The 15,143-nt window shown below is 39.3% G+C and overlaps 1 protein-coding gene across 10 annotated transcripts in view; it reads right to left on the bottom strand.

The window, feature by feature from the left end:
- Window positions 1–15,143, bottom strand: part of OXR1 (oxidation resistance 1) — a 305,008-nt gene that overhangs the window by 53,751 nt on the left and 236,114 nt on the right. For 9 of the 10 annotated variants that reach the window (XM_052786770.1, XM_052786769.1, XM_052786766.1 and 6 more), the window contains 3 exons: window positions 13,793–13,900; window positions 12,531–12,650; window positions 6,700–6,852 (listed from right to left, as the gene is read on the bottom strand). In XM_052786770.1, coding sequence (XP_052642730.1) covers window positions 6,700–6,852; window positions 12,531–12,650; window positions 13,793–13,900 — 381 coding nt within the window. The remainder of the gene's footprint in view (window positions 1–6,699; window positions 6,853–12,530; window positions 12,651–13,792; window positions 13,901–15,143) is intronic. The other variant, XM_052786774.1, reaches the window with a different exon arrangement.

The raw sequence follows: 15,143 nt of genomic DNA, 5'->3' as shown, positions 1-15,143 counted from the left end.
AAGAACCAGCTGCACATCTCCTCATTTCAGTTATCTTGCTTCAGCCTCAATTTTAGCAGTTCAGAAGATACCAACTTACCCCTCCCAAACCCCACAGACCAAGCTTGTCAATATTTTAAAGAAACATCATCCTATGCAGGACAGAAGTCTGTTTCCAGGGCAAATTTGAATGCATTTAAAGCAATTGTATAGTACCTTGTGGTGTTTAGACTCAGACACTGAGGAACAGTAGATATAATCTTTCTGCAGGCAAACATTTAGCCAAAGAAGTGTGCAAGACTACTGACTACATAAGGAAAACAAGTTTAAGAGACTTTCTATTGCAAATGGAAGCTTCCTATAACAGTCTGACAATGACCTGTCTGATGGCAGAAAAACCAAACTTGTATATCAGGCAGCTGTCCCCAACACATATGGAAGATTCTAAAGCCTACCTCTGCAGCCTCAAGCAAAGACACAGCTAGAAACCTAGAAGCTGCTTATCTTGGTCTTAGAGGAAACCCTCAACACCAGTAAGGAAATAGCCTAAAAATTAATCTAAAAGTGTAATTCCACTGAAATTTATTACACTGATAGAGAAATAGAGAATTAAACCTTTGGAACTAACAGGCTTTTATGTGTACTTGACTAAGCAGCTGATCAACACTTCACTTGACTATAAGCAACTGAAAGATTATACAGGTGTCTTGAAAACACAGCTTTATAGTGCCTCAACAAGAGATGACCTATTTCATTGTTATCTATTTAAAAGATGACAGGAGGCAGACCAATAGGTTTCTGGCTCACAAGTTATTTGATATGGTCCACAGTTACTACATGAACACTTCAGGGTACTTCTAGAGAAGAACTGCTGCCCCAAATTTACAGGCTAGAAATTAGATTCTTAATAATACTCTAAACATCATTAATATTTCTGTCTTTTTTTATTATTATTACCAAGGATCACTGAATGTTAACCTAAGTAGCTTGGTAAAGCTCAGGTAAGAGCCAGATAAAGAAACATTTTGTTTGGTCCCAAGGTTTAATTATTCTTTTTCAGACATGCCAGTGTTTCTGCCACCTTCTCTAACAATTTCTATGACTCTCTTTAAGACAAATGGCTTCTGTCTTCACTACCTTCTAACTTGTTTGCAGGAGTAAAGCTTCCTTAAAACCTGTCGAACATGTGTTACTCAACAGATGGAGTTTCTGGCATGGACAGAAACCAAGTGCTATTGATTCTGTGAGGGGAAAAAAAAAAAAAAAAGATAACATCAGCACAAAACATGTAAGTGGGAGCATACATGCATCGAGCCAACCACTGGTCAAGAACTGCTTATGGCATTATGCTAGTCTTCCCTGAAAGATGGAAGCAGCTCCAGCCTTTAAGAACTAACAACACAGTTTTGCATAAGTAAAGACAAAAATAACATATCCTTTTTAAAGGAGAGTACCTGAAACTTCATTCCGTTATTGGTTTACCATTATGGATCAGACAGACTTCTATGTTAGCATTCCTACAACACATATACTTCAGAACTATTGTCTTAGAGTAAGCTAATGATGAACTCTTGAGCATTTTAGTACCATGCACTCATTTAAGGCTCTGAACAAAACTTTTCTAGTTACTCATACACATTTATGCACTATGGCAGCAGATGTCATAGTTGTTCAACAAAATACCCAGAAATGGGTAACAACACTGATGCCAGGAAAAAAACCCTACAGCATACTTTAGTGGCTTATTTTTGATAACCTAACCTCCCCTGCTACTCCCCTGCTATCTTACAAGTACTGAAGACGACTGATAGCCTAAAGTCTACTCCCCATATAATCTTCTTGGTTACTTGCTTTTGTAGCAGGGAGAAAGTTCCAAAGCTCCCTCTATGGTCTAGCTGAGCTGCTGAAGATATCTTCAGTGTGAATATATTCTTCAGAGTAAAAAATAGCATGGGGGGCTTGCTTACTAAGTAAAGCCCTTCCTATGCCATCACTTACCCATATCAACACAAGGAGATGAACCCAGCTTCTCCTTTGTGGTCATGCTCTGTTATGCTGTGTCTTCAGCACAGATCCCTTCAATGATAATCAAATATTTCTTGAACATTTTAGAACTGCTCTTTGACTTTATTTTACACGAATTCAGTTTTCAAAGTGTTTTCAAAAAATTATTTGTACCAATAATGTAGCTAAAGAGAGACAGATCAGCAAATCAGTGCACAAGCATAAGCAAAAAGATTGTAGTGTGCACGCCATTGCCCAAACTCCTATATGACTCCAGTATACTGCTAGTATTTGCTCTCAGCTCTTAAATTTCTAGTCCTGGGGGGAGAAAAAAAAAAAAAAAAGAATTTAAAATAAAAAAGTCTATAAGCAGCTCAATTGTTGATAGAGGACTGTGGGAAACAGTTTTTTAGGACATCTTCCACCAAATAACCCATGACTTGTTTCTCTTGGACCATACTTCTAACTAGTTGTTGAGGAAAAACGTATCAAAAACACTGTCAATGAAACTAAAGTAAAAATTAGACTCTGCATATAACTACTACGTAGTTCAACATGATATCGTTACAGGAAGGTCTGGTTCTTGAACAAAACTCCCCAAAATACCACTTCTAGAAGTCAAGTTTCCTGTATGTAAGAGATTCTAAAGACATGAAGTGAACTTCTATTCAGGTGAAGTTCAGATTTAACAGCCTCAAGGAGAAATGCCGAGCCACTTTATTACTGAAAACTGTATGGACACACTAGGCTATTAAAAACAGATCCCTTCAGTCTTAAAGCTGGTCCACAAAATATTAATCCAGATAAACAAAAACATGCATATTGAAAGTAGATTAAACTGCATCTGCATGCAGATATTCAATTCTGAATCAGTTTTAACTTCTTTCCATTACAGTTCCTTAAACCTCAGGAAGTAGGAGCTCTAAATCCTATACAGTATCTGAGACAGAAATTTGAACAATCATTATAAAGGGAGGATTAGAGCCAAACTTTATGACATTGGTGAGCCCAAACATTAAGATTAGGCAGTTCAGTAAAACACACATTTAAGAAGGTTTGAGAGGACTTCTGACAAGCAGTTCTCAAACAGAAGTTACCTCTACATAATTCTATTACATTCTTGAACACATAAGGTAGAACAAAAACTGTAATTCACATGAAGATAACAATTTACTTTTATTCTTTGTTTCTTGTAGAAGTTTTGAACCTCATCAGTGTCCTGTTTTCCACTTCATGAACAATGTGTTTGTCCTTTTTGTGCCCATATTTCTAGGCTGGTATTTTGGTTTTTTGTTTGTTTAGTTTTTTTAAGCCTTAGTATTAGGAATTTTCCTTTACCTACTACTTTTCAAAACAAGGGAAGTAAACAAACAAGCATAGGAAAGAACAAAGAATTTCAAAGCTCCTCTATTAGTTTCAGTTTCAATCAAGCAGACTGTTTAAGATACCTTTTTCTGCCTTCCATGAACAGTGCAAAGAATGAAAAAAAAGCAGCACACTTTTCTACAAAAGAAGTGCACAGTGTGGCTGCAAGAAAGGGCATGCCTACATATGCAATTAACAGTGAGTTAAGGTGTGACTGCAGCACATTGGTTACACTGATTTATTGTCTGACCAGGATGTGACATATTCACACCACCCTGTTACTGTGCCCAACACCCTGCCTTTAACAGTAGCCATAACCAGACAACAGACAGCAAATACTAGAGCAATTGTTTCCACGTTCCAGCCACGTCTCAAGAGAATTCCTGTGTGCTTGTCCAGGAAGTCACAGGTGTGACAAAAACCACATACAGAATAACGAGTCTTGAAAAGTGAGAAATTAGACAGTCTTAACTTAATGCAAGTCCTTTTGCATATGTGAAATGAAACACATTGAAAAAGAGGCTTTCACTAGATTTTAGTTTATGAGCATCCGTCATAGGGATGACTGAGACTTCACACCTGAAGCCCTATAAAACAGTTAATGAGCTTCAAAATCACTTCCAGAGTGGGAAACAGGAGATGCATTCTTTTAAGCATTCTCCAGAAAACATGTAAAGATCTATCATCCTGCATCATCAGGAAATGTATCAAGGAAAGGATAAGACAACATGCCAGAGGACATTCCTACCACATGTGACACAAAGGCTAAATTATATGCAGAACTTAAGAAATCCAGCACTCAAATCTGAGCAAGTTAGCTTTCATTTCTCTCCCCATTCACCTCCCCACGTATAGACTGATACTGTGGTGGATTATACAACTCTTTAGAAACAGAATTCTCCTTGAAGCTCTTAGAAAATAGGCTGTAAAGATGCAAGTCAAAGACAGATGCTGTGAGCACTCCCCATAATATTCTGATGAGGAATTACAGCACATAAATAATACGCTGTAAATTTTAACCCTAGATTATATTTTTCCAGTACAGCCAATTTCTAACAGAGGCTCACAGTTCTCAATTCCTCTGCATCAGAGCACTCAAAACTGAGACGTAATGACTTGTCTAGGATCAACCTAAAAAAAGTCAGGTAGGGACAGAATGCAAAGAGTGAAGCAAATTAACTGCAAAGTAGAACAAAGTAACAAAGCTTTTCCAGTACCTGCCTTACCAACTTTTAACACATAGCTTTTGCCAATATACACGTACTGTCAAAAAGCTGTATGTCTAGACTTGAACAGATCTGCAAACTTTTCCATCAGCTTAAAAAAAAAAAAAGCAGTTCTAAGAGATTCTCATTAATCTGTTTATCATTACTGTAACTGTATTGGGTTTGCGTGGCAAGGTTTTAGTAGTGGGGGGCCTGCAGGGGTGGCTTCTGTGAGAAGCTGCTAACTTTCCCCATGTCTGACAGAGCCAATGCCAGCCGGCTCCAAGACGGACCCGCCACTGGCCAAGGCCGAGCCCATCAGTGACAGCGGTAGCGCCTCTGGGATAACATATTTAAGGGAAAAAAACAACTGTGCAACTGCAGCCAGAGAGAGGAGTGAGAACATGTGAGGGAAACAACCCTGCAAACCCCCAGGTCAGTGAAGAAGGAGGGGGAGGAGATGCTCCAGGCACCAGAGCAAAGATTCCCCTGCAGCCTGTGGGGAAGACCATGGTGAGGCAGGCTGTCCCCCTGCAGCCCAGGGAGGTCCACGGTGGAGCAGATATCCACCTGCAGCCCATGGAGGACCTCATGCCGGAGCAGGTGGATGCCCGAAGGAGGCTGTGATGCCATGGGAAGCCCATGCTGGAGCAGGCTCCTGGCAGCACCTGCAGAACTGTGGAGAGAGGAGCCTGCGCTGGAGCAGGTTTTCTGGCAGGACTTGTGACCCCGCGGGGGACCCACGCTGGAGCAGTCTGTGAAGAACTGCAGCCTGTGAGAAGGACTCGTGCTGGAGAAGTTCATGGAGGACTGTCTCCCATGGGAGGGGTCCCACACTGGAGCAGGGGAAGAGTGTGAGGAGTCCTCCCCCTGAGAAGGAAGGAGCAGCAGAGACAACATGTGATGAACTGACCCCAACCACCATTCCCCATCCCCCTGCACCACTGCAGGGGAGGAGGTAGAGAAAATTGGGAGCAAAGCTGTGCCTGGGAAGAAGGGAGGGGTGGGGGGAAGGTGTTTTTAAGATTTGGTTTTATTTCTCATTACTTTACCCTGATTTGATTGGTAATAAATTAAATTAATTTTCCCCAAGTCAAGTCTGTTTTGCCTTTGATGGTAATTGGTGAATGATCCCTCCCTGTCCTTATCTCAACCCACAAGCTTTTCATTATATTTTCCTCTCCCCTGTCCAGCTGAGGGTGGTAGTGATAGAGCAGCTTTGGTGGGCACCTGGCATCCGGCCAGGGCCAACCCACCACAGTAACTTATCTGCAAACCTATTGCTGAGCAACACAAAATAACAGTATTTGTATACACATACCCGAGCTTCAAGTGAAGGAGAAGTACTACAAGTACTTTGAGTTCTTTGCATTCATTCAGCTTGAGTGAAGGCATGATTTTTCATGACTAAAGTATCTAATAGTCATTTTTCTGTGGGGTGGGAGACCAATATATTTTGTTTTCTCCTAAAGCGTTCTGAGGTAAAGGCTTTTGACATGATCTCAGTCCCTAGAAATATGTGCAAGACCTGTGCACCTATGAGCTGAATGTAAGTTAACTAAGCGCCACTAACTTGGAGGTGTTTGTGTAATGACAGAGAGAACTGTAACTACTGCTTCAAAGGAAAAAAAAAAATACTAATAAACAAATTAAAAAAAAAACAAAAACCCCACGATTTCTACCATACTATACGCAACATAGAAGTGTTTATTTACAGAATCAGAGGTTAATTCTGCTCACACTGTTCCACTTTAGGAAAATAGAAGTGAAGCTATACAACTACATACTTCCTTATAGTTTAAGCCATGTTCTTCTCCACTCTAAGTAAAGAGAAGTACTTTTGAGAGATACTAACACAGGGAACAAACAGATCTCATGCCCTCAACACAAGAGAATCACTTAACAGTATGGGGGAAGTCTGTCACAAGTAAATCACATATTAGCTGCTTGCACCACATCTAAGAAACAACTGGTCTGGGAATCCAAAGGAAACTGAATAAAAAAATGGATATATATACACACACATATATATGTATGTGAGCTGATCCATCTACCTATCAGTAACTAAAATTTACTGTATGTTGGTTTACATGTACTTCATTTTTACATCCCATACAGTAACAGTAAAACCTGAATGTTTAAGTACCTTGCCATTAGTGATGTACTTGCAATTAATTTTTAGAAATTTCTCTGTAAATGCTTCCTCCTCTTCAGAAGTGGATGATACCACTCTTGTGGGACGAACACATGCATGTGCTGGTGAAGCACCCAACTCTTTCTGTTGGACTCCATCTGGATCCTAAAAGGGAATATAAAAAAAGAACTTACCAACCTGTCTTTTTCACTATTAACTTAAGAGATCTTCTGTTGTGTAATTTCTGTTCTTTTTCTTTGATATAAAAGCAAATATAAAAATAAGGTTCCAAATCCACTGCAGTTTAAAGGACTGCTTTGATCTGATAGTGTATATAACTAATCAACCACAGTTTAACCAGCCCACAATAAGAAATGCTAGTGGGCAAAGATACTCAGAATCAACCTGGAAATAAACAACAAAATGATCAGAACTCACATAAGGAAACTATCCAATATACTGTCACATGCAAAATCTGAGCAGAAGGTAGCAGAAAGGATTATTTTCCAACTTCAACAAACAAAAGTTCTATTACATGTCTTCTGTTATCCTTCCATAATATTATACACTACTTTATGTTGGAAAGACCCTCTGAAGGTCAGCTAGTCCAACCCTGTGTTCAAAGCAGGCCTAAGCCTACATTAGATCAGGTTGCTCATGGCCCTTCCAGTTGAGTTTAGTCTTCAAGGCTGGAAATTCCACAGCCTCTCCAAGAAACCTGCTCCAGTGTTTAACCACCCTCACCATGAAAAATATTTTCCTGTTATTTAACCAGGACCTCTTGTGCAGCAACTTGCAGCTGCTGCTGCCTATCACTTTACTATGAACCTCTGGAGACCCTGACTCTTCTTCTCCTCCCTCTAACCTGTCTAGTAGGTAGCACAACACAGAAATCAGGTTGTCCATAAGTATTTTCTTCTCCAGACTAAACAAACCCAGCTCCCCCTGTGTTGTGGTTTAACCCCACACAGCCACTCACTCACTCCCCCCCCCCCCCCCAGTGGGATGGGGGAGAAAATCGGGAAAAGAAGCAAATCCCACGGGTTGAGATAAGAACAGTTTAATAGAACAGAAAAGAAGAAACTAATAATGATAACACTAATAAAATGAGAACAGCAATAATAAAAGGATTGCAACGTACAAATGATGCGCAGTGCAATTGCTCACCACCCGCAGATCAACACCCAGCCAGTCCCCGAGCAGCGATTCCCTGCCCCCACTCCCCAGTTCCTATACTAGATGTGACATCCCATGGTATGGAATACCCCGTTGGCCAGTTTGGGTCAGCTGCCCTGGCTGTGTCCTGTGCCAACTTCTTGTGCCCCTCCACCTTTCTTGCTGGCTGGGCATGAGAAGCTGAAAAATCCTTGACTTTAGTCTAAACATTACTGAGCAACAACTGAAAACATCAGTGTTATCAATATTCTTTGCATACTGAACTCAAAACATAGCACTGTACCAGCTACTAGGAAGACAGTTAACTCTATCCCAGCTGAAACCAGGACACCCTGCCAATCCTTGTGCCTCAGATGTTTCCATCCCCTGCTCATCTTAACGGCCCTCCGCTGGACTCTCTCCAGCAAGTCAATCTTTGTCTTGTACTGCAGGTGCCAGAAGTGGACACAATACAGCAAATGCAGCTTCACAAGCCCTGCAGACAACAGAATAATCACTTTCCTTAACCTGCTGGTATTCCTCTTTCATCTGCCACCTGGCATGTGATAAGCCTTCACCATCACAAGTGGACATTGTTCAACACGTATGTCAGGACGCTAGCTTCAACCACTCCTAGGTCCTTAGTCTTCTTCTGCAAAACTACCACGTAGCTAGCCAACTCTCACCCTGTACTGCCACATGGGGCTCTTTTTCTCCCAGGCAGGTCTTAGCTGTTGTTGAACTTTATGAGGTTTCTGTGAATTCATTTCTCTAGACTCTTGATGTCCCTCTGATGATGCCTTGCCCTTCCCTCCAGTGTTTTGACCACTTTCCCTAACTTTTGCTGCCCCCCACCCCCAAGCTTGCTGATAGTGCACTCTGTCCTCTGTCCCACCATTCAGGTCACTGATGGGCAGATTATAAACAATAGTAGCCCCAACAGGGACCCTTCAAGGATTCCTAACTGTCCACCACCACAGAAAACAAACAACAAAAAATGACCAACCACACACACAAATACTGAATTGCTTTGAGCCCAAAGATCCTGCCAATTTTGCCAGCCCATCTTGCAGTCCACCCATTCAGTTCACATATCCCCAGTATTGTAACAAGGTTGCTTTGGGACAGCGTCAAGGGTCCGGCTCTAGTCAAGGTAAGCAACATGCACTGCTCTTCCCTCATCTGCTGAGCTAGTCGTCTCATCACACAAAGCAATCACTTTGGTCAGGCTTGATATGCCCTTGGTAAATTCACCTGGGCTGTTCCCAACCATCTTTGTCTTTCACATACCTGGATATAACTTCCAGAGGATTTCCTTCATGACCTTCCTGGGCAGATAACAGGAAGAGTTATCTATCTTGCTGTCTAACAGTACATCCAACAAACTAGTGAACATGGAACCCTACCAGGGACAGGACAGACAGTGAAAAAATTGTTTTCAAATAAAAGCTACACGTATAGTAGACAGACTGTGCCAAAGCCTATTTTATAGTCACAGCAACTCTGTTTTGGAGCTTAACCAACATTTAAAGATTTCCATTTCATATATAATTGCTATTTTTAGTTACTAATAAAATATTACTATTTATAAAAAAAACATGAACTATTTTTCCCTTTAGTTTTCTGCTTTTCTGTTCAAGTCTATTTGCTAGTACAGACTTCAGCTAAATGCCTTTAATCATATCCAGGAACATTAAGCACAATTGTTTTCAGTTCATCATCTCTCTAGCAGTACTTTAGCCTTTGCCTGCATCTTTCAATTTTAGTTAAAAAGCAAATAAAACACCAAAAACAACTTATAGAACACTGAACTGAATTTCACTAAAAAAGCTAACGAAGATATAATTTAAAAGCAAACTTCCTAGAAATGAGTTCTCCTTCTATGTATACCTTTCTCCTAAAAATTATGTGGTCAATTCTGTTACACATATAACTTAGCAAGTAGCTGGAAGAGTCCCCAGCTGATATCCAAGTCCACTGTGAATAAGCCAGCTATTTCTCATTCATACTGCCATGCGACATAGAAGCAGGAATAATACTGGTGGCAGACTTTCAAATTTAATGCTGACACCCTTGTCACTACATATTATTTGATGTGGATTTTAAGTTTTATAGGTAGTAAAGCTTATTGGATCTTCTCAAATATGTGCATCAGACTGCTGAATGAAGAAACCCTTCACAAAACCCAGCAGCGTAAGAAAGGCTTAAAAATCTGAGTTCTTACACACACACTGACACTAACAAACTTATTGAAATAAACACTGAAATCTTAGCTTAAGTGTAGCAACATAAAAAACACTTAAACAAGGTTATGCAGGTCTTACATTAGCCACATGCTGGTTTGTATTTAGCCACGCAGTTATGTTAAGCTACTCCCATGTTTGATAAAACAGAAACAAAAGAACAAAGCATATCAGAGTTTATATTTTGCCTCAACAGAGGTTCAGATGTTGGTTAGTCATCTTATTCAATTTCTAGTATGAACTCAATTTCAATGACTGTAGCACAGAGAGAAGACCCCTTTACACTATACAGGCAGAGTAACATATTCTCTTTACCTTGAAATGTGCTTAAATTTAAACTGCAAATCTGGAGTCAAAATTGGAGGGGAGTCAAAGAATACAGACATCAATAGAGAGCATTAGAGAATATATGCTAGTATTTATATCTCATTCATAAGGATAGCAATCAGTAAAGACAGAAAACAGAAACATGGAAAACAGGTGCTATGTTGAAGAACAAAACCCTCCAGCCTTAACTACTCAAATAGAAATTGAGTGCTTTTTCTGTTATTGCTGGAGAGACTGTTTGAAAAAAACCCAAACAGACACACAGAGTCCACAATGACAAGTGCAAGTGATTTCTGTTCTTTGCTTTCTTTTGAAAAACTGTACCTAGGAACATTCCTTCCCTCCTTACATGTACTTCGAAAGACCTCAAACAGAAACTTCCATAAACACTTTATTATATTTTGTCATATTACTCGTTTGTTTGACTTTCCCTGAGGCATTTAAGAACTGCTTGTAGTGATCCACGACATGCAGCGATAGGCACAAAATAGTTCTGCAACAATACAGTAAGTGTCAGTTAAATGAAATCTAGCACCCAAATTGTTGCTAACATTGAACTGCCTACACTAAACAAAACAACCTTTTGCATAAGAGGATTTTAACTTTTAAAGTGTTTTAATCTACTTTATTTCTTCTACAGTTTCAAGCCTTTATCTTTGCTATGTGTATATAGTCAATAAAAAAAGTTTCAAATAAATTACAGGTATGTTTACACTATTAAACCTTCTTAACTACTATATACAAACAAGCATATACAAAATAATCCACAAAAGCAAGAATAAGGTATTTTTCTGACATAGGATTTAGCGCATTGTAGGAAGAGCTCTGATTTCTAGTAGTAAAATTAACAGTTTACCCTTGGGCAACTTCTCACAACATATGCTATATGGGTAGGCCTATCCTAGCATTTACAGCCATTCTGAGACTGATATAGAAGAATGTATTCTTGCAGACTAGTCTATTTATTGTGCTACAACACCTTCAGTTTGCCATAAAACATAAAAGAAATTATTCAGTACAAATGATATCAGACATCTCACAAGAACAGGCATACTAGGTCAGAGTAAAGGTATAATAGCAAAACCAAATAGCAATATTCAGTAGAAGGGTCATCAGAGCCTTTGTAATGCAGCTTGGGAACCTATTCAGCAACAAAGCAACACCTTTACATTTAAACTTCTCTGGACCAAGTCATGCAAGCAAATAAATAAATGCTTAAAGTCTCAAACATTCCTAAACTTTGAGCACACAGAATCTTGGGAGTAGACATTTGACAACTTGACTGAGCGCTATCGAGAAGTGCTATCAAGAAAATTACTTATTTGAGAGAAAAGATAATAACAACAACTGGGAAAAGAATAGTAGTGACATATTAAGAAAAATCTGAATAAGGTCATAATTGTACAAATTGCAGAGAAACTCAGGCTCTGATACTGCCTCTTCCTGGTTGGAGATCTCCCCATGGAATCCTGTTGACAGCAAACCAGTGTCCCTGGAAAGACATGCTTTTAAAAAGCTAGCTCCTAGCCCAAACCCTACATTTGAGCTGAATTACAGAGCAGCTTTGACTGCTAAACAGTTTTAGTATTTGAAAGTCTACAAAGGTAGAACTACTAAGTAGAAGTCAGCTATCATCAACTCTGTATTAACCCTTCACTGAAACACTTTTTTTCTTTACTTCATTTTGCCAAATGAAACTGAGAACCCCCTTGCACACCTCTATAGGGAGCAGGGGGAGCCCTTACCTTTTAGCTACTTGAGTATTCTTGCCAATTGCTACAAAAACTATCAATAAGATTAGATAAAAATGTTTAACTAGTTCTGAAAGGTAACAAATACAGAAATGCAACAGGAACTAGTATTTAGATTTCAGTGTGCAAGGATAGTATTCTGCTACAAATAACTTGCCTTCAAATCAGTTTTCACACAGAAAACTGTCATTTACAAAGATTAAAAGCTTGTATTTACTTTTAAAAAGGTACTACTTTACTTTTCAACTCCAAGTACTGTAAAGTACTTTCTCCCCAAATCAAAAGGATAGTTTAAGAAGAAAGCATAGCATCTGTAACATTTATCTTGTAAGGGAAAATTAATTTCAAGGACAACAGGTATACCTACATTTACTGTAGCCTTGTCAAGCTCTGCTTCGGAAGATGTAGGTGATAGGGGACTTATAGGACTTAGAGAGGGGGAGCTGTCCACACTAGAAATGTAGTCTGGGTCAGGAACATACAAAATCTATAAAGAAGATATAATGTAGTTAGAAGTTATGCTTTCAGGTTTACTTTAGATTTCTCATCAGTTCAGGTATATTTGCTATGCTTTCTCAAAATAAGTTATACAAAATCATTCCTGCTCCCATTAGTTTTAACAGAAATTATGAGTTGAGGGAATAAACAATACCACACAAAGTACTACTTAATTTTAGCTTTTAAGGCTTTTAAATGCTGTCTTGAGAGAAGATTGATTTTTAGTCATAACAATTGAGGAAAACGTTCAGATAGAAAGCATTGGAAGTATACAGCATGCCAGAAACACCCAATACAGTGTCCAAGGAACACCTGCCCAATTATTTCTCTTGCTATTACTCCACTACTTGAGCAACCAAGAAACAGGCTGGGGAACAAGTTCAAAGACATAGCTCTTAGCACTGAATGTAAAAAAAAAAAAAAAAAAATCAACTGAAGTTATTCACTCCTTAAATATGTATTTTTGCCATGGTAGGCATTCAAGCTACCTAGACAAAGTTTTGCAGCAATCAGAAGTAAACACAGGATTCTTTCAAAGGGCTAATACCACAGCTGACCTATCACTTGTTTCCAGGGCTGGCTTTCAAAGAGTAGTGAAAAGTGAAGGGAAAAAAAAAAAGGGGGAAAGAAGAAGTTGTAAGCAATAGTGACCTATAAGAAGTGAATGATAGTTCATATACTGCTGGTAAAGACAGCAAGTTTTCCGAGTGGAATAGAAACATTATTCAATTTATTAAAATAGAATTGCAGGCAGTAATATGCAGTCAGGAATGTTGTTTGTAAGCTGCACCCTAAATTTGTTTTCTGAGCTAGAGTTGGTAAATAGCCTGCTATATTTGCAAAGTAACAATTTAGCTTGTAGCCAAGCGTTATTATACCATTAAGTGTATTTAGCTTTAAAAGTCCTCTGATCTTATTTGAGAGACAGGTAGCTTCATTACATGTTCCCTTTTTAGGCAGTTATTTAATAGGCACAAGGAATTCACAAACTAGAGAAAAATGAAAAAACTCTTTTACAAAGCCAATAGGAAAACCAGTAAGAGAAGTACTTTAACACTTTTTCTGGTAGAGATGAGGAATATAGGGAGAAAGATCTTTGTTGGATAAGTAACATATATAGTGTAATAGTACCTGTCCAGGAACGACTGCTCTGGAGAAAAGCTTATTTAATTGAACCAGTTCATTGGGTGTTGTATCAAATTTCAAGGCAATACTGTTTAAAGTATCTCTTGATTCCACCTGTATCAATTGGGGAAAAAAAGAAAAACAAACCTGTGAGCAGTTAGTTCAAATAGTGGCTTACAAATTTTATCACGTGTAGATTTACCAAGAGTTTGATGAACTTAAGTCTTCATATCTTATGATTGCCAGAGAAACCCACCAACCCCCCCCCCCAAACACACCTACCCCCTAAATATTAGTCTACTACAACCCCATATAAGGGCACCTGCCTTCCCACTGTTTCCAGGTGGCTGGAAGTCTCAGTCACACACCAAGCTGTAGACTCAGCTATTGCACCAGCACTTCTGGTCTATAAATTCACTGCTGGGTACCACTGGACCAATACATGATTGACTGGTTTCACAGAACACTTCATTCTCCCTCTTCAACTCTTCTTCTCTGTTCTTCACTTACAGAAAAGCTGAAGCAATCTCTACAAATGCAACCACACTCTCTCCCTACTTAAATAAGCTTCCATTAACCTGACTTTCAAGTAAAATCCATCACTGAGATAAAAAGCAAAAATACTGAAGCAAAACAGGTCAACCACTATGACAGCAGATGGAGCCTGAGCACTTTGAGTAGGTGATTCCTGAGTAAGGAAAAGATTTTTTTCAAGCTCTTATTTTCACCCCCATCTCCCAAAATGCATTCAATATGAACCAACAGAAGAAAGCAAAGGGAAGAAAGTTTTATTCACAGAGAATACTTCAGAATAAAGAATTCATAGCAAGCATTTAAGAATGGTGAAGATAATATGACAAGGGAGCATACAACCAGAAGTAGTTTATTGTGTAATGGCACAGGGCTTCATAAACACTGTGCCAGGAAAAATAAATATTATCAGTTAAGAGAAGATGAAGCAATATAAGCAAAGCTACATTTGTGTTGCTAAATATGTGTCCTGGTTTCAGCTGGGATAGAGTTAACTGTCTTCCTAGTAGCTGGTACAGTGCTATGTTTTGAGTTCAGAGCGAAGAATGTTGATAACACTGATGTTTTCAGTTGTTGCTCAGTAGTGTTTAGACTAATGTCAAGGATTTTTCAGCTTCTCATGCCCAGCCAGTGAGAAAGCTGGAGGGGCACAAGAAGTTGGCACAGGACACAGCCAGGGCACCTGACCCAAACTGGCCAACGGTGTATTCCATACCATGTGACGTCCCATCCAGTACAGAAACGGGGAAGTGGGGGGCAGGGATTCGCCGCTCGGGGGACTGGCTGGGTGTCGGTCGGCGGGTGGTGAGCAATTGCACTGCGTATC

This window comes from Harpia harpyja, chromosome 5, assembly GCF_026419915.1.
Source record: "Harpia harpyja isolate bHarHar1 chromosome 5, bHarHar1 primary haplotype, whole genome shotgun sequence".
NCBI lineage: Eukaryota > Metazoa > Chordata > Aves > Accipitriformes > Accipitridae > Harpia > Harpia harpyja.
This window is presented reverse-complemented; position numbering and strand designations above follow the sequence as displayed.